At 47.7% G+C, this 13,751-nt stretch overlaps 2 protein-coding genes across 2 annotated transcripts in view; one reads left to right on the top strand and one right to left on the bottom strand.

Moving 5' to 3' along the window:
- Positions 1 to 8,277: 8,277 nt before the first annotated feature.
- LOC142802787 (uncharacterized) lies at positions 8,278 to 10,088 on the bottom strand. The gene is made up of 3 exons (XM_075887829.1): positions 10,051 to 10,088; positions 9,837 to 9,978; positions 8,278 to 9,577 (listed from the first exon to the last, which is right to left on the bottom strand). The coding sequence occupies exons 2-3, from the start codon at positions 9,901 to 9,903 to the stop codon at positions 9,108 to 9,110; spliced, it is 537 nt and encodes a 178-aa protein (XP_075743944.1). The 5' UTR covers positions 9,904 to 9,978; positions 10,051 to 10,088; the 3' UTR covers positions 8,278 to 9,107.
- Positions 10,089 to 13,407: 3,319 nt separating this feature from the next.
- Positions 13,408 to 13,751, top strand: part of PolrMT (mitochondrial RNA polymerase) — a 61,221-nt gene continuing 60,877 nt past the window's right edge. Inside the window, exon 1 of the mRNA XM_075889226.1 lies at positions 13,408 to 13,646. Within this exon, the coding sequence (XP_075745341.1) occupies positions 13,490 to 13,646 (157 nt within the window). The 5' untranslated portion in view covers positions 13,408 to 13,489. The remainder of the gene's footprint in view (positions 13,647 to 13,751) is intronic.

Raw genomic sequence — 13,751 nt, 5'->3', positions numbered from 1 at the left:
GAATGCAATCCGAAAGGTTGTGGTGCGTTACTTTGTTTTAAGGGTTAATTTAGTTTAAAAGAGGCACAACTCATAGTGTATCTTATGTACTCGCCAGGGGCATAGCTAGAAATTTTTTCGACGGAGGGGGGGGGGGGGGGGTTGTTCAACCATTCAACCATATTATGTGTACTTTCGTGCTTGCGTTTGTGTGAGCACGTGTATATAGCAAGCAAAATCAAATATTTCGAAAAGGGAGGGTTGAGCGCTCAACAAGGGGAGAAAGGGTGTGTGCAACCCCTCCCCCCTTGCCTACGCGTCTGGCATTCAGAAGGGTGTCTTCTGTCACCGTAGACTGTCTACGATGCTGTCTACAATTGGAACACAGCTTCCATCCGTTGAAAGGGTTTACATCCGTTGAAGAGGTTAACGATTTCGAGTACTTCGTACTCAACTATGGGAGAGCACTGGGCCGTCCCGCTAGAAGTCTGTCGAGGGTATTTCCACTCGACGATCTGCGCTTAGAAAAAAAATTTAGAGTACTAGGTACTCTACTATGGGAGAGCGTAAAGCCGTCCCGATCTGCACACGAGCAAACACCCAAACGGTTTAATTGCAAAATGCTGACCCGTTTGCTTTGCTGGCCTTTCTGTTCTTTTTGGCCCTCTTTGTAGCGCAAGTAAAGTGTTTCACAAGACGTCTATTTATTCGTCTATATACGTGAAATATCAATTATGGATCGCCTCTAATGCTTTACTATGTAGCCGCCCACATGTTCTTATATATTTATATAGCATGGCACTTGTGCGAGATCAACTGATATCGCTTTACTTTGTGTGTTTTAGGGGCGAAGCTATAGACCGTAGGAGGTTCTCTCCTCTGTATGTATATACATGTAGCGGCACGCGCGCACTTTCTTACAGCCTGCGCTTTGAGTCTAGTTCAGACAGGCTCGCTGGATTCCGTGCCGACCGGTTGTGCCAACACCACCTAGACTTTTTTTGAGGCCTCCGCAAGCCTACGTGACGTCATCAGTGTGAGATCTGCCTGGAAGCTGGCTTCACTCAAATGACCGGCACACGTTCGCGTTTTGTCGTTCCGCGGCCCAGTTGCACTCGTAGCATTTTTTTTTTTACTCAGAGGTTTACACCTAGAAGCACTTACCACAGTGTACTTTGTAGGCGCAAAATCCTTGCGAGGGATCGCTCGCGTCCATGCGGTTCTTTGGTCGGCGTCCATCGGAAACCGATAGACGCGCGCTTTAGGTCCATGATCATAGTTAGAGTTGCACCCCGGTGCACAGCAGCATCCGGGCATTTTGCGTAGTTTACCCAACCATGCTCACACAGCACAAGAGAAGGAAAAAACAGCGTGAGCAATAACAAAATGCAACTAGCCTACAACCACAACAGCCAGCAGAGCGAGCGAGCGAGCTGGCTCGCCCGCTCGCATCGGTTTCCGATGGACGCCGCCCAAAGAACCGCATGGACGCGAGCGATCCCTCGCAAGGATTTTGCGCCCACAAAGTACACTGTGGGAAGTGCTTCTAGGTGTAAACCTCTGAGTAAAAAAAAATGCTACGAGTGCAACTGGGCCGCGGAACGACAAAACGCGAACGTGTGCCGGTCATTTGAGTGAAGCCAGCTTCCAGGCAGATCTCACACTGATGACGTCACGTAGGCTTGCGGAGGCCTGAAAAAAAGTCTAGGTGGTGTTGGTTGTGCCCTCGCGATCTCCGACGTCAGCGTAGCTCTGGCCGACTGGGCTAAGTTACCGAACGGTCATGCCATGTAAAGGCCGAAATACGCCCGCGCGTCGCGTGGATACGTGCGTACACCTCTCCATGCTGCATGCGCGCGTCGATAAAGCAACTTCGCGACTCGCTACAAGTCGGCGAGCCTTCACGGCGGGCGCCGCGCTACCACAGCAGGTGTTTTTCTTCGCAGTTGTGGAGGCATGTGCCTGTTGCTCCGCGATCATGTGAGTCGCATCTATTTGGGAGAACGAATCGTCTCTTCTTTACGGACGCCCCGCCGCGGTGGTCTAGTGGCTAAGGTACTCGACTGCTGACCCGCAGGTCGCGGGATCGAATCCCGGCTGCGGCGGCTGCAATTCCAATGGAGGCGGAAATGTTGTAGGCCCGTGTGCTCATATTTGGGTGCACGTTAAAGAACCCCAGGTGGTCTCAATTTCCGGAGCCCTCAACTACGGCATCTCTCATAATCATATGGCGGTTTTGGGACGTTAAACCCGACATATCATCTTCATGGACGTGAAAGTTTTAGTTTTTGTTTCGAAGCCGTTACTACTTCATTCACGTGTCGATATGCTTCACTATTTTTTTTTATTTTAAAATATCTGCTTTTACTAGTAAGATTTGGTTTACTATAATGACGATGGCACAATCAAGCTAGAAGGATCCCGCACCACAAGGCCTGTTACGTTGCATAAATACTCAGATTCAAAGAATAGACTAAAAAATGAAAACGAAATAAACAAAGGATGAAAGAAGTAGATAGATAGATAGATAGATAGATAGATAGATAGATAGATAGATAGATAGATAGATAGATAGATAGATAGATAGATAGATAGATAGATAGATAGATAGATAGATAGATAGATAGATAGATAGATAGATAGATAGATAGATAGATAGATAGATAGATAGATAGATAGATAGATATGCCTGCAATTTGTGCGTGCAGAAACGGGTACACGCGCATGATTCCACTTCGTCTTTGTTCTTTTTTTGTTGTTTTTTTGTGCTGTGAAATTAATCGGCATTGTTGTCTTCGCTATGTTGTGAGCCACGATTGACTTACGTGACTCCTGCTGTGCCTTCAGTGATTGGTTCAAACCGTAGAGTTGTCATATTGTGAAAACACGGCCGAAAGACAGACATGTAGCGATGGCGTTTACCTCATGGACTCGCTCGCGGGATTCCGTGCCGACCGGTTGTGCCCTTGCGATCTCCGACGACAGTGCAGCTCTGGTTGACTGCGCTGGTCCTACGCCACCTCCTGACGCCGGCCCCCGACGACGACGACAGCGTAGCCCTGGCCGTCTGGATGAGCCCTACGCCATCTGCTGACGCCGACAAGAGCTCTTGCCAGTGGTACCCCGTCCTCGGACTCCTGCAGCTGTGTCCATCTTTCCTATCTTCTCCTCACTCCCGTCGTTCGCTGTACCTGCGCCTCGCTCTCTCCTTCCTCTCTCTATATTCCTTTACCTTTTAATCCTATCCTTTTAATCCCTCATTTTAATCCCCCATCCCTCGTGAGCTACTGTTGAAGTGTCTTCCCCTGAGAGACAGTAATGGGGCTCACTTTTCTCTTCTTTTCATTTAAAATCACTTCCCCCTGGTAACTTCACAGACGTGTAGAGGAGCCTATGCTTACTCAGGGGCATTGGCCAATAATCGAACCATCGAATCCCGGGTCATGCTAAAAGAGATGAAACGCAACTTCTTTGTTCGTCTTTCATTCGTTTGTGCGTGACTCAACATTAAATGGGTTTCAATTCACCCCGCCTTTCGGTTATACTACAGTATAATCGAACAATGTCCAGGTGGCAGGATATTTGAAATAAAGAGCAATGAATCTAAAGGGAACAGGAAATTTATAACACAATTAAAACGTGGAATAAATTGAAATACGTAACGAGCAAGCGGTCAGACTGTCAGATGGCCTTTCAGACGTTTTTCTTTTCCTCTTCCTCCTGGCTTTTCTACTTATCCTGATATTTGTTTCGATAAACATCATCATGATTCTAACTCGGCTCACTGAAAGATACATTCAAGAAACGTTCATTTCTTCTGCATATTTATGCAATCTGATCCAACTGTTACACAAAAAAAGCTAATAGAGAGGACTTAATCCAGACTAAATTATTGTTCACGCTACACGATAGCCAATTGTTGCACAAACATGTTACTGAACGACGTATGTAACTGCGCGGTAGTAAACACGGACGACACGAAGATACAAGGACAAGCGCAGACTATCAACTGAAGGTTTATTTTTCACAAACCACATATATATGACTGAAACAGAAACAGAAAACACGAAAATCTACAAAAAATGATGACTTAGCACTTAACAATCGACAAAACGTGAACGTTTGACAAAAGCAGATTCAAGGACCATGTGCGCCACTTGCCAGATACCGTAGCTCTTTATCTAAAAGAGCTAACGACGGTTTGCTGACGCAGTGTTCTGGTTCCCGTGCCATTTTTTCCGCTTCGACAATCATACGGGTATGATCGTCTTTGTGCCTGAACATTTGTGCCTGTAAGTTATTTCGCTCTTCGGCCATTTGTTTTTTTAGCTGTTTGACCTCTTGAGTCAATCTCTTATTTTCTTTCAATATTTTCTTGTATTGTGGACTTTCTGTTACAGGAGCATTGGAAGACACTGACCCCGCAAAGCTCACCTGATTTATGTTTGTCCGGCCGGCGGCTAGGGCGTCTTGTGATTCCTCGCAGGAACCCATCTCGGCCGGAGGTCCGCGATGCTTTCGTTGGTTCTTTAAGCAGGGTTTCCCAGGGGCCGGTGGTGCCGTGTTAGTGTGACGTCTGTCCCTCCTTGAACGAGATCTCGATCGCGACCTTGACTGGGATCTTGATCGGGATCGTGAACGTGACCTTGACTGGCGCTGTTCCATCCGGTCCGAGCTGAACCATCGAGGCATGTTCATCCTTAGTGGAGGGAATTCTTCTGACGACTTGGCGTCGCCGGTATATTCAGGTTGGCTAACCCAGTCTTTTGGCTGATCTGTCCTCAATTTCTTGGGAGGAGCGACGTTCTTGAGTTGCTCACTGCGAAATGCTCACTGCGAAACGCTGCCCCCATCAGAATGCTCACTGCGAAACGCTGCCCCCATCACAACACGCCCTGCAGTGGAGCGTGTTGGTTCACAGTCTAATAGAAGGGTGCCGTATGTTGCACTATAATAACTTTTATTTAGTCTTATGATACCATAAAGAGCTACGGTATCTGGCAAGTGGCGCACATGGTCCTTGAATCTGCTTTTGTCAAACGTTCACGTTTTGTCGATTGTTAAGTGCTAAGTCATCATTTTTTGTAGATTTTCGTGTTTTCTGTTTCTGTTTCAGTCATATATATGTGGTTTGTGAAAAATAAACCTTCAGTTGATAGTCTGCGCTTGTCCTTGTATCTTCGTGTTGTCCGTGTTTACTACCGCGCAGTTACATACGTCGATCATGAATCACCAACTCGCCCAATCGTCCACCTTGATGTTACTGAACTGGTTCGCACGCAGCTTCCGTGCTTGTTGCCCCGCCGCGGTGGTCTAGTGGCTAAGGTACTCGGCTGCGGACCCGAAGGTCGCGGGTTCAAATCCCGGCTGCGGCGGCTGCATTTCCGATGGAGGCGGAAATGTTGTAGGCCCGTGTGCTCAGATTTGGGTGCACGTTAAAGAACCCCAGGTGGTCGAAATTTCCGGAGCCCTCCACTACGGCGTCTCTCATAATCATGTGGTGGTTTTGGGACGTTAAACCCCACAAATCAATCAATCAAGCTTACGTGCTTGTTGGCATATAAGTACGACCCCTGCCACAACAAGTTTATTTTTGTTCTAGAAAAAAAAAACACGGTCTTAGAAATTTCAGACAGGAAGCTCCTAATATTATATGAACAGGCCCATGTGTTCTAACACGGAAACGGAAAGACAGTTTCAACATGTCGTCATAAGGTTTTGTGTGATAGCCCATATCATCGATGAGAAAATGTAGGAAGAATTTGATAAAGTCCTAACCATATTTAGCATGGACAACACGCGGCCATTGATACGGAAAGCAACCAGTTCTGTTTTCTCCTTGTGTACGCGTTCCTCCGTCTTTATCACCGAATGGGAAAATCCCGTCTTTGAGATGCAGCAGGACAGAAGTAGCAGTTGCCTAAGGCGATACAAGTTCCTCTTCAGACCAGTTCAGGGTGATCACATTGTTAAAACAGTTGCAATACCGTTTCGCTTTTGTTTGTCACAAACGACAAAAATTGACGCTTTGCGAAAATCTCTAAATTGACATGCCCGCAAGAATATACCCCGCACGGAAACTCTCGTTCAAAGTTACTTCTTCTTTTTTTTTTTTTAATCTGAGCGGATTCACCTCCACTGAAGGTGCACGGGTATCACGAAGGCTTTTAAAATATTACTGCAGGAATGACAGGCCTCGTTGTAAGCTAGCCCCGCCGCGGTGGTCTAGTGGCTAAGGTACTCGGCTGCGGACCCGAAGGTCGCGGGTTCGAATCCCGGCTGCGGCGGCTGCATTTCCGATGGAGGCGGAAATGTTGTAGGCCCGTGTGCTCAGATTTGGGTGCACGTTAAAGAACACCAGGTGGTCGAAATTTCCGGAGCCCTCCACTACGGCGTCTCTCATAATCATATGGTGGTTTTGGGACGTAAAACCCCACATATCAATCGTTGTAAGCTATAAGCGGTGTACAGAGAGAAAGGGAGGTACGATAAAGGGGAAAGGAGCACGAAGGGTGAATGAAAAAAAGAAGTTTGCGGTCGAGGCTGTTTGTGTGAGAAACGTACCTGCTCGCGCATGCGCATTACCTATTTGCAAGGTGTTATTTCAATCATGCGAATACTAACAACTATAGAAACCTGCCTGCATCTTGATGCAATGCTGGCGAGTGAACCTGCATACGTATCTCGAGTGTTACTAACATAGAACTGAGAAGTCAAGGAGCGCAGCTGAAATCAAAGCTTCGACAAGGGAACTTGTCTCAGGAAATAATAACTCCCAATCATCGGTCGCTCACGAATTCTTATCAAATAGCCCACTAATGTATTTTAGCAACTGCGTGCTTTGGAGTCGTATAGAAGACAGCGAACATGAACAGTCTGTAGAACCAAGAGTGTTCGGACTACAAGTCTGGCCTTCTTTAGAGTTACTGCATGGCCTGTCCTGGCGAAAAGCACATCTTTGCAAAGAGATACTATCTTGTTGAAGGTAAGTCTTCTCGAACTGCTGCTGCACTGGCAAAGATAAGTGTGCTCGAATGGTTGCTGATTACCTGTGTGATAATGGGTAACGGAGTATCCAGATGATTTATCTAGAATATACTGGTATCAACTTCTTGCAGATGGAAACCAGCTCGAAAGCGAATGGCTCCTGCTGAGCTCGAATCAGAGCCATTTACAATGGTGCTGGAAACAAATTGGTCAATTATTTTTTTATTTCGAGGCTGGAACCTTGAGCTGTTGTGCTGCGGTGGCAACTTCTTGACGCTGAGATACGTCAGCATGATGACCAGCAGTAAAAGTGACAACAGCTTTTTGTCGAAAAGTTTTGGCTCCACTGACGTTCTTTGTCAGTCCATCACTTCTCAGGCTTCAAGCAATCACTTTGCCCCGTACTTTTAGCCTGATCGAATAGCGTGCATTAACTACCACTCGTCAGGTTACTAGTCCACTACTATAGTTAATCTAATATATATTTTTTTGCTGTTAAACGCGCAAATCTGAGAGAAGGAGCCTTACACAGATAAATGTTGGTGTAAGATGCATGACAAGGTTTTATCATGTACTTGAGCTTTTGAAAAAAGAAGAAAAGAAATCAAGTGCTGCTGCGTACGCCTGAATACTTCGCAAGGAGTCCATGCACGTCCCGCCCGCGCTACGTTACGATGTGCACTTCTTCGCTTGTATCAGTCATCACGTCACACGTCTCCACAAGTCCGCGATCCGTTGAGTCGTGTGGATGCCATGGCCATCAGGAGCACTCGGGGGTTAGATCCCTTACATAACGGCTAAGACGAGCCGCCATGTCCGCAACGGCGAAGACACGAAGACGGTCACCTCAGTGGCCTACATCAAAGCGTCAATATCGAAACGCACCAGAGTCTTGGGACGTTGTCACAGCTTTCATGACGACGTGTGCAGCTGGGGTGGAGTTGGCGCGGCGTGGACGTCCTTGGAGACACGGCTCTTCTACATTCGGGCCACGTGCACCGTGCCCGCTCGGATCATGGTGGACAGGGTGAGCATGAGCACGAACACGATGAGCATCACCCCGACGCCGCCGTACCAGTAGCGCAGCCATTTGCGACGCGACGACGCCAGCACGGAGTCCTCGATGCTCCAGCTCTCGGTAGACTTCATGCCTCGCCCGTTGGTTGGCCTCGACTTCCTCTCCCAGTTACTCACACCCACTACGGCACGTTGGCTAATAATATGGTAAGTCTAGGTAGTTAGACAAACACGAAATGCTCGAAGAAGTGATAAACGTTAGTAACATAAAGATAAATGCAATATAACAGAATCATGTAATTGTGTAGCAACAAATAAACTATTATAATTCCCTTCTTCGCCTTCCATCTCACGGATACGAAGCGTAGTGCTGCGCTACGACACATTCATAAATATAAAATATGTGATTCCCACTTGAAAAAAAAAGTGCCTGTTAGTAGAACCATCCGACAATGCAAACAAATCGACAGTAGGCTTTCTCACCGTTTTACCACCTTCGCGCTCCGTTTCTAACTGCTTCGGATTGCACAGGCGCGGTCGAGAGCTGTTTGAAACGAACCGTGAAGTGAACATCGTGGTAAAACTGTAAGGAAGTGTGCAATATGGAGAAACGTGAAGCCGAACGTGGAGAAAAAGAAGTCTGACGTTCACGCACTTTCTTTATCTGTCAGTTGATGCATGCGTTCGCGTGTTCCCTTTCATGAAAAGGGACGGCGTACATGCCTTAGCAGTTCTGTGCACAGCGCGAGGCTTGCTCGTCGAATGTCTTTCGTGCCTGTCGTCGGCTCTGACAAAACTGCAACGTCACAAATGCGAAAGCAGTGGCGCCCTCAGTGGCTGCATTTCCCATTTCTTGGGCGTGTATTACGCCACTAGCGCTGCGTGTAAACCTTCTATAGGTCACATGGTCAAACTAAGGTCGCGGTGTACCTCGAAAACTTCATAGTTGTTCGTTGAATGGTTAAAAGAAGTCATGCAACCTCTGACGACTAGAACACCCCCGAATCAGACGCTGGCGCAGGCGGTAACTCCATGGTACCACGTCCACGGGATGATTGATGACCTTGACCCTTGTTCTTCTGCACCTCTGATAAGCGAGTCTGAACTGAGTGTGGAGAGCATCGTTAAAAAGACTGTCGTAATTTTAGCCGGCCCACAAGCTCCCCTATGGCCTTTATCGATTCGAGGGCCAGCACCGCAAAAGCGGTTAGTGTGAAGCCGACGATGGGGTCCAAGTGCCGCAAGCCCTCCGTCTTCACGGTGATGTAGCCCAGCTGAAGAATTTTAAAGTCTCTGAACGTCATTTCGCCGGTGGCGTCGTCGACGAGCAGTTCCAGGCGGAACCTGAGGGAGTGGACACACACCGAGACGTTTACACCCTTTGAACCCGGCGGGATATTCATAGTGTGCGAGAAATGCAGTTCCGAGAAGCTGGCGTCATAGGTGAAGCCCCTTTCTTCCTTTGCCTTGAAACCCGATGCCAGCGTTGCCAATAAGCCAGCATGGAACACTTCTGGAGTAACCTGAATTTCCGCGCCAGATGACGTCAACACGGCGTGCCATTGAGTTCTTGACTGAACGTCGTGTGTCATGACTGGAAAAGAAAGATAGAGAGAGCCATAATTTTACATGTTTCCTAAACCTATATCTTACTATTGTGGTATCAGTCATCTAACTGGAACTCCGGCGCACTTCTGGTCGCCGTGTTCCATGTACCAGTGAAAGCGAGCAAGGGCAGACGACGATCGCTGCTCAAGCGAAGGTAAAACTCATTGGCCGTTCCTCGTGCATAGCAGCAACCGTTATCGAGAAAGAAATACAGAAATGAAAGTGAACACAGCTGTGATGAGTACCTGTGTCAGTACAAACGAAGATAATCGAAGCAAGCACACTGAAACGCCTGTAGTCCATTTCTTGCATGTGGGCATCCGGGTGAATTTTGGGGCGGGCTGAGCTCCTCAAGGCATCGCGCTGCCGAGCGCCGTGCCCCCGGCTCTGTACACGAAAGGGAGCATCTTTTATGGCGTTATACATACTCTATATCGCAGCAAGCAATTGTGAGCATACCTCAATGCATGAAGGTGTTTCATCACATGGCACATGCCCACTGTACGGGCACCACTCTCTAAAGAAAGTGACATTTCCTAACATATAGGAAAAAAAAGGTGCTTCTGATCGTTTGTGAGAAGATTAAATAAGGTATAATGCTTCGCGCGTATATTTTGTCGCTTTTCCGCAGCCGCGCACGGTAACGACCATGTTTCATCACGTTATCTTGAAGGGGCCCTGAAACACCTCTCTGAGTGACCGTGGAATTATTTCACTGGAAGAGCTTATTGCCTCACAAATTCAATGCCGCAAAAGTTTTAAGAATCCGTCTAGTGGTGGTGGTAGTGGTTAGAAGATGAGAAAAAGCACCTAATTTCTGCAAGCCGGTCGGGAGCACGGCGCAGACGAGTGCAGTTACGAAGAATTGTCACACGCTGCAGTCGCATTCTCTCCTCTCTCGTCCCGACAAAAGCGCTGGAAGCTAAGCAGAGAGGGATGGGCAAACCAAAAACGGCACGCGCTCCTCGTCACTTTGAGCACTTTTTCCTTTTTTTTTTCTTCGAATACGCGGCTTTTCAGTGAGATCGCGCGGGCACGCATGCACAAGTGACGGCCTCCCGCGGCGATCTCTGTAACAACCGAGCGCGCCATGTTCAAATCAGCCAATGGCTGATAGATGGGCATTCTGCGAGTGACTTTTGAGCGTATTCCGTCATTTGTCGAGGGAAGAGAAAGCAATTTTTAGCTGACTTTGATGATTTATTGTGGATTCCAGGCCACATGCTGCGCTATAACATTTGGATCGCGTGTTCTCGGGAGCCTCTACGACCGATCAGCAGCGTTTTCAGACCATGCCCAAAAAGTGTTGCAGGGCCCCTTTAAAGGGCCCCTAAACCACCGAGAGGTGGACTTGTATGTGGTGGGAATGTTGCAATCTGCACTAGTCTACAACGAACAAGTAACCATGAGAATTTTACCGTGTTTGTTGGCTATAACCACTGTTGCCATGCCGGTCCTTGCTCCTACGAATTGTGCCGGTGTGGATCCTATGTAGCGCGCGCCTCCGGAGGATCGCCAACATGATAAATCCGTACAGGGACTCCCCGCTCCAAAGCACTTCGCGCCAGATGAGAAAGCCGCCGCCACCGCGACACGTGGAACAAGGAGCGCAGGCAGATGCTTGCAGACTAATCGTAAGTCGTAGGTTTCTGCTTCAGCAATTGCAACATGTCTTGCGCTACGCATCACAGATTTTGTGACGGCACACACGTCAGTCACTGCGGAGGCCGGAAGGGCCCGGAGAGAAGAAGGGATTGTTTCTTGGAATTTCTGGAGCGCCCGCGGCTGGTATGTGCTGCCACGTGTGGCATCGTTGATAGTAAGATTCGTGACTCAACAAAAAAAAAGAGAGAGAGAGAGAGGAATGGTGAAGATTGGAGCTTGCAATGAAAATAAAAAAACTCCCTAAACAGGGGCTGTGTCCTCAAGCCCTGTTGTGAATTTCTTCATCGTTATCGTGTATCACCCGTATTACCCCGAAAATCATGCGAGCCGTGATCGTATCACCTATTTTTGGCTATATATATATATAGTGTGTTGCTATATATATATAGTGTGTTGCTATATATATAGTGTATTGTCGAGCGAAGACAACACTCGAGATTTTGCGACAGCAAGGTGTCTTGAAACTCACTACGGTAGTCTAGTGCACATGATGCTCGAGTGCCTGCTGCAGCCGCATGTTCAATGAAAGCGAAAATGCTCGAGGCCCGTGCCACGTACCCTACGGTGGTCGAATTTCCGCGAGCCGCCTGCTACGCCCTCAATCATAACCATTCTTGGCCCAATGGCTTTCGTGGACTGGTTAACCTCCCGGCGTTTACTTATCCTCCATTTCTTCTCTTAGGCCGTTACACCTCAACAATTATTATTGCAGGATGGCTGACAGAGCTGACAGTAGACAACCCTAGTTGACAGGTGACGTAAATTGCATCATGGCATTGAACAAGGGATGCTCTACCCACCAGAAACTTGCGCGAACGTACTGATTCTTCTTTACATAGTTGCTCGCGTGCTATTTTAGGGCAATGAAAGCGTTCCGGCAAACATAGTAAGGACTTCTAAACTCCTCGGAACGTTGTGTCACATATCGAAACCATGGCTGCGATGGCCGTCATGCGAGGGACCCTAGTCATGATTAATGCGAAAATGTGTACTTTAGGGTCGGTGCTTCAATTGGTGAAAGAAGTCCTTCTCACCGCATTTTGATGTGCTTATAGAAGACCCGTGACCCTAAATTTGAAACTTCATTGTTTGATTGTCCGGTATACGAAGGAATCGGCTGATTATTAGGGCTGGACGTTAGCTGAGTTGCCGGCACCTCGTGACATCGTCATGGGTATGAACGGAGGAGGTCCTGTGTGACGTTCCACGATTAAGGCGTGCATTGTCGGCATCAGAGGGCATTCATCGCTGCGCAGTGAGCCCCCTCCATATTAGGTCAATGTATGGGGCAGATTTCACCCCACTTCCCACCCCCTCTTACGTGACTAGGAGGGCAACTCGCCCTCTAGTCAATGTAAAAAGCAGATCTTGCCCCCCTCCCTCTTAGATGAATAGGGGGGGGGGGGGGCGTCCCCTCTGCCCACCTTGTGCGCACGCCTACTATTAGCAGGAGCCCTCCGCACTCTCGTCCGTTAAAGAACCATGACAGCGAACTCGTCAGCGTGGTGTGAGACCACCGAACACATTGTGACTGAGCGTACTCAGCTGAACTCTCCCAATGAGAACACAGCTCTCGCTGTTGCACTGGGCTTTAAAGACAGAGGCGTGAAAACTCGGCCTGGGTTGGCCTGTGTGTTTTTTCTTTGTGTGTTATAGGCGTTTTTTTCCATTCTCCACAATTTATGCCATTGGCCATTGTGCAAATATGTGCCCACCCTATGCCCGCCCATTATAAATCGCATGGCCTTACCATCGTTACCACCACCATTTAGGTAGTTTTGAACTGACGCAAAATAGTTCTCAGTTAACGATGTTATCAATATTTATTGAATGCGTTAGATCATTTACAATTCAATTTCAGAACTACCAGATACAGAGCTACACATTACGGTAAAAAAGTGCAAACAAACTTTCATTGTCAAGGGTACTGTCAAAGATACTGACAAATTCTAGGGTAATTATACTTTTTATGCTGTTGACTAACTTGAAAAAATTTGCTGAGGACCACTCTTAGTGCTTTTCTTTTGCATTTTTTCCTATTGCCCGAAACCACCTTGACTGTGTTCTTGAAGAATGCTCTAAGCCATACAGTTTCCTAATATACAGGAAACTCTATGCTAAGCCATGTAGTTGAGGTAGTCGCATCGGCATCGTCGCTAACTCAAAATATGGCCGCGCCCTTGTGTAGCTGAGAATGTGCGCATCTAGCAACAGTCCGTGAAGCTCGATTGTAATGTATAACTCAGTTTTCAGGAAGTGCTCGCTGGCTTGTGACCATCTGCGTTCGGTGCGAAGACTTCTCTGGACTCTTCGCTCAGCAATTCACAATCAAGGTGGCCCACGTTGCGAAGATGTCGCTAGGACGCTTTTGGAACATCGGTGTCCCAACGGTAGGTCGTTCCGTTTTCCCTGAACTAGAATCAATGACTACTTTTCTGTGGTGTCAGGTGTAAGTACGGTTTCAGTGATATATCAGATGATTGATACGTAGTGGT

This window comes from Rhipicephalus microplus, chromosome 3 (assembly GCF_043290135.1).
Source record: "Rhipicephalus microplus isolate Deutch F79 chromosome 3, USDA_Rmic, whole genome shotgun sequence".
NCBI lineage: Eukaryota > Metazoa > Arthropoda > Arachnida > Ixodida > Ixodidae > Rhipicephalus > Rhipicephalus microplus.
The sequence above is the reverse complement of the archived record's forward strand: the minus strand, read 5'-3'. Positions and strand labels throughout refer to the sequence as shown.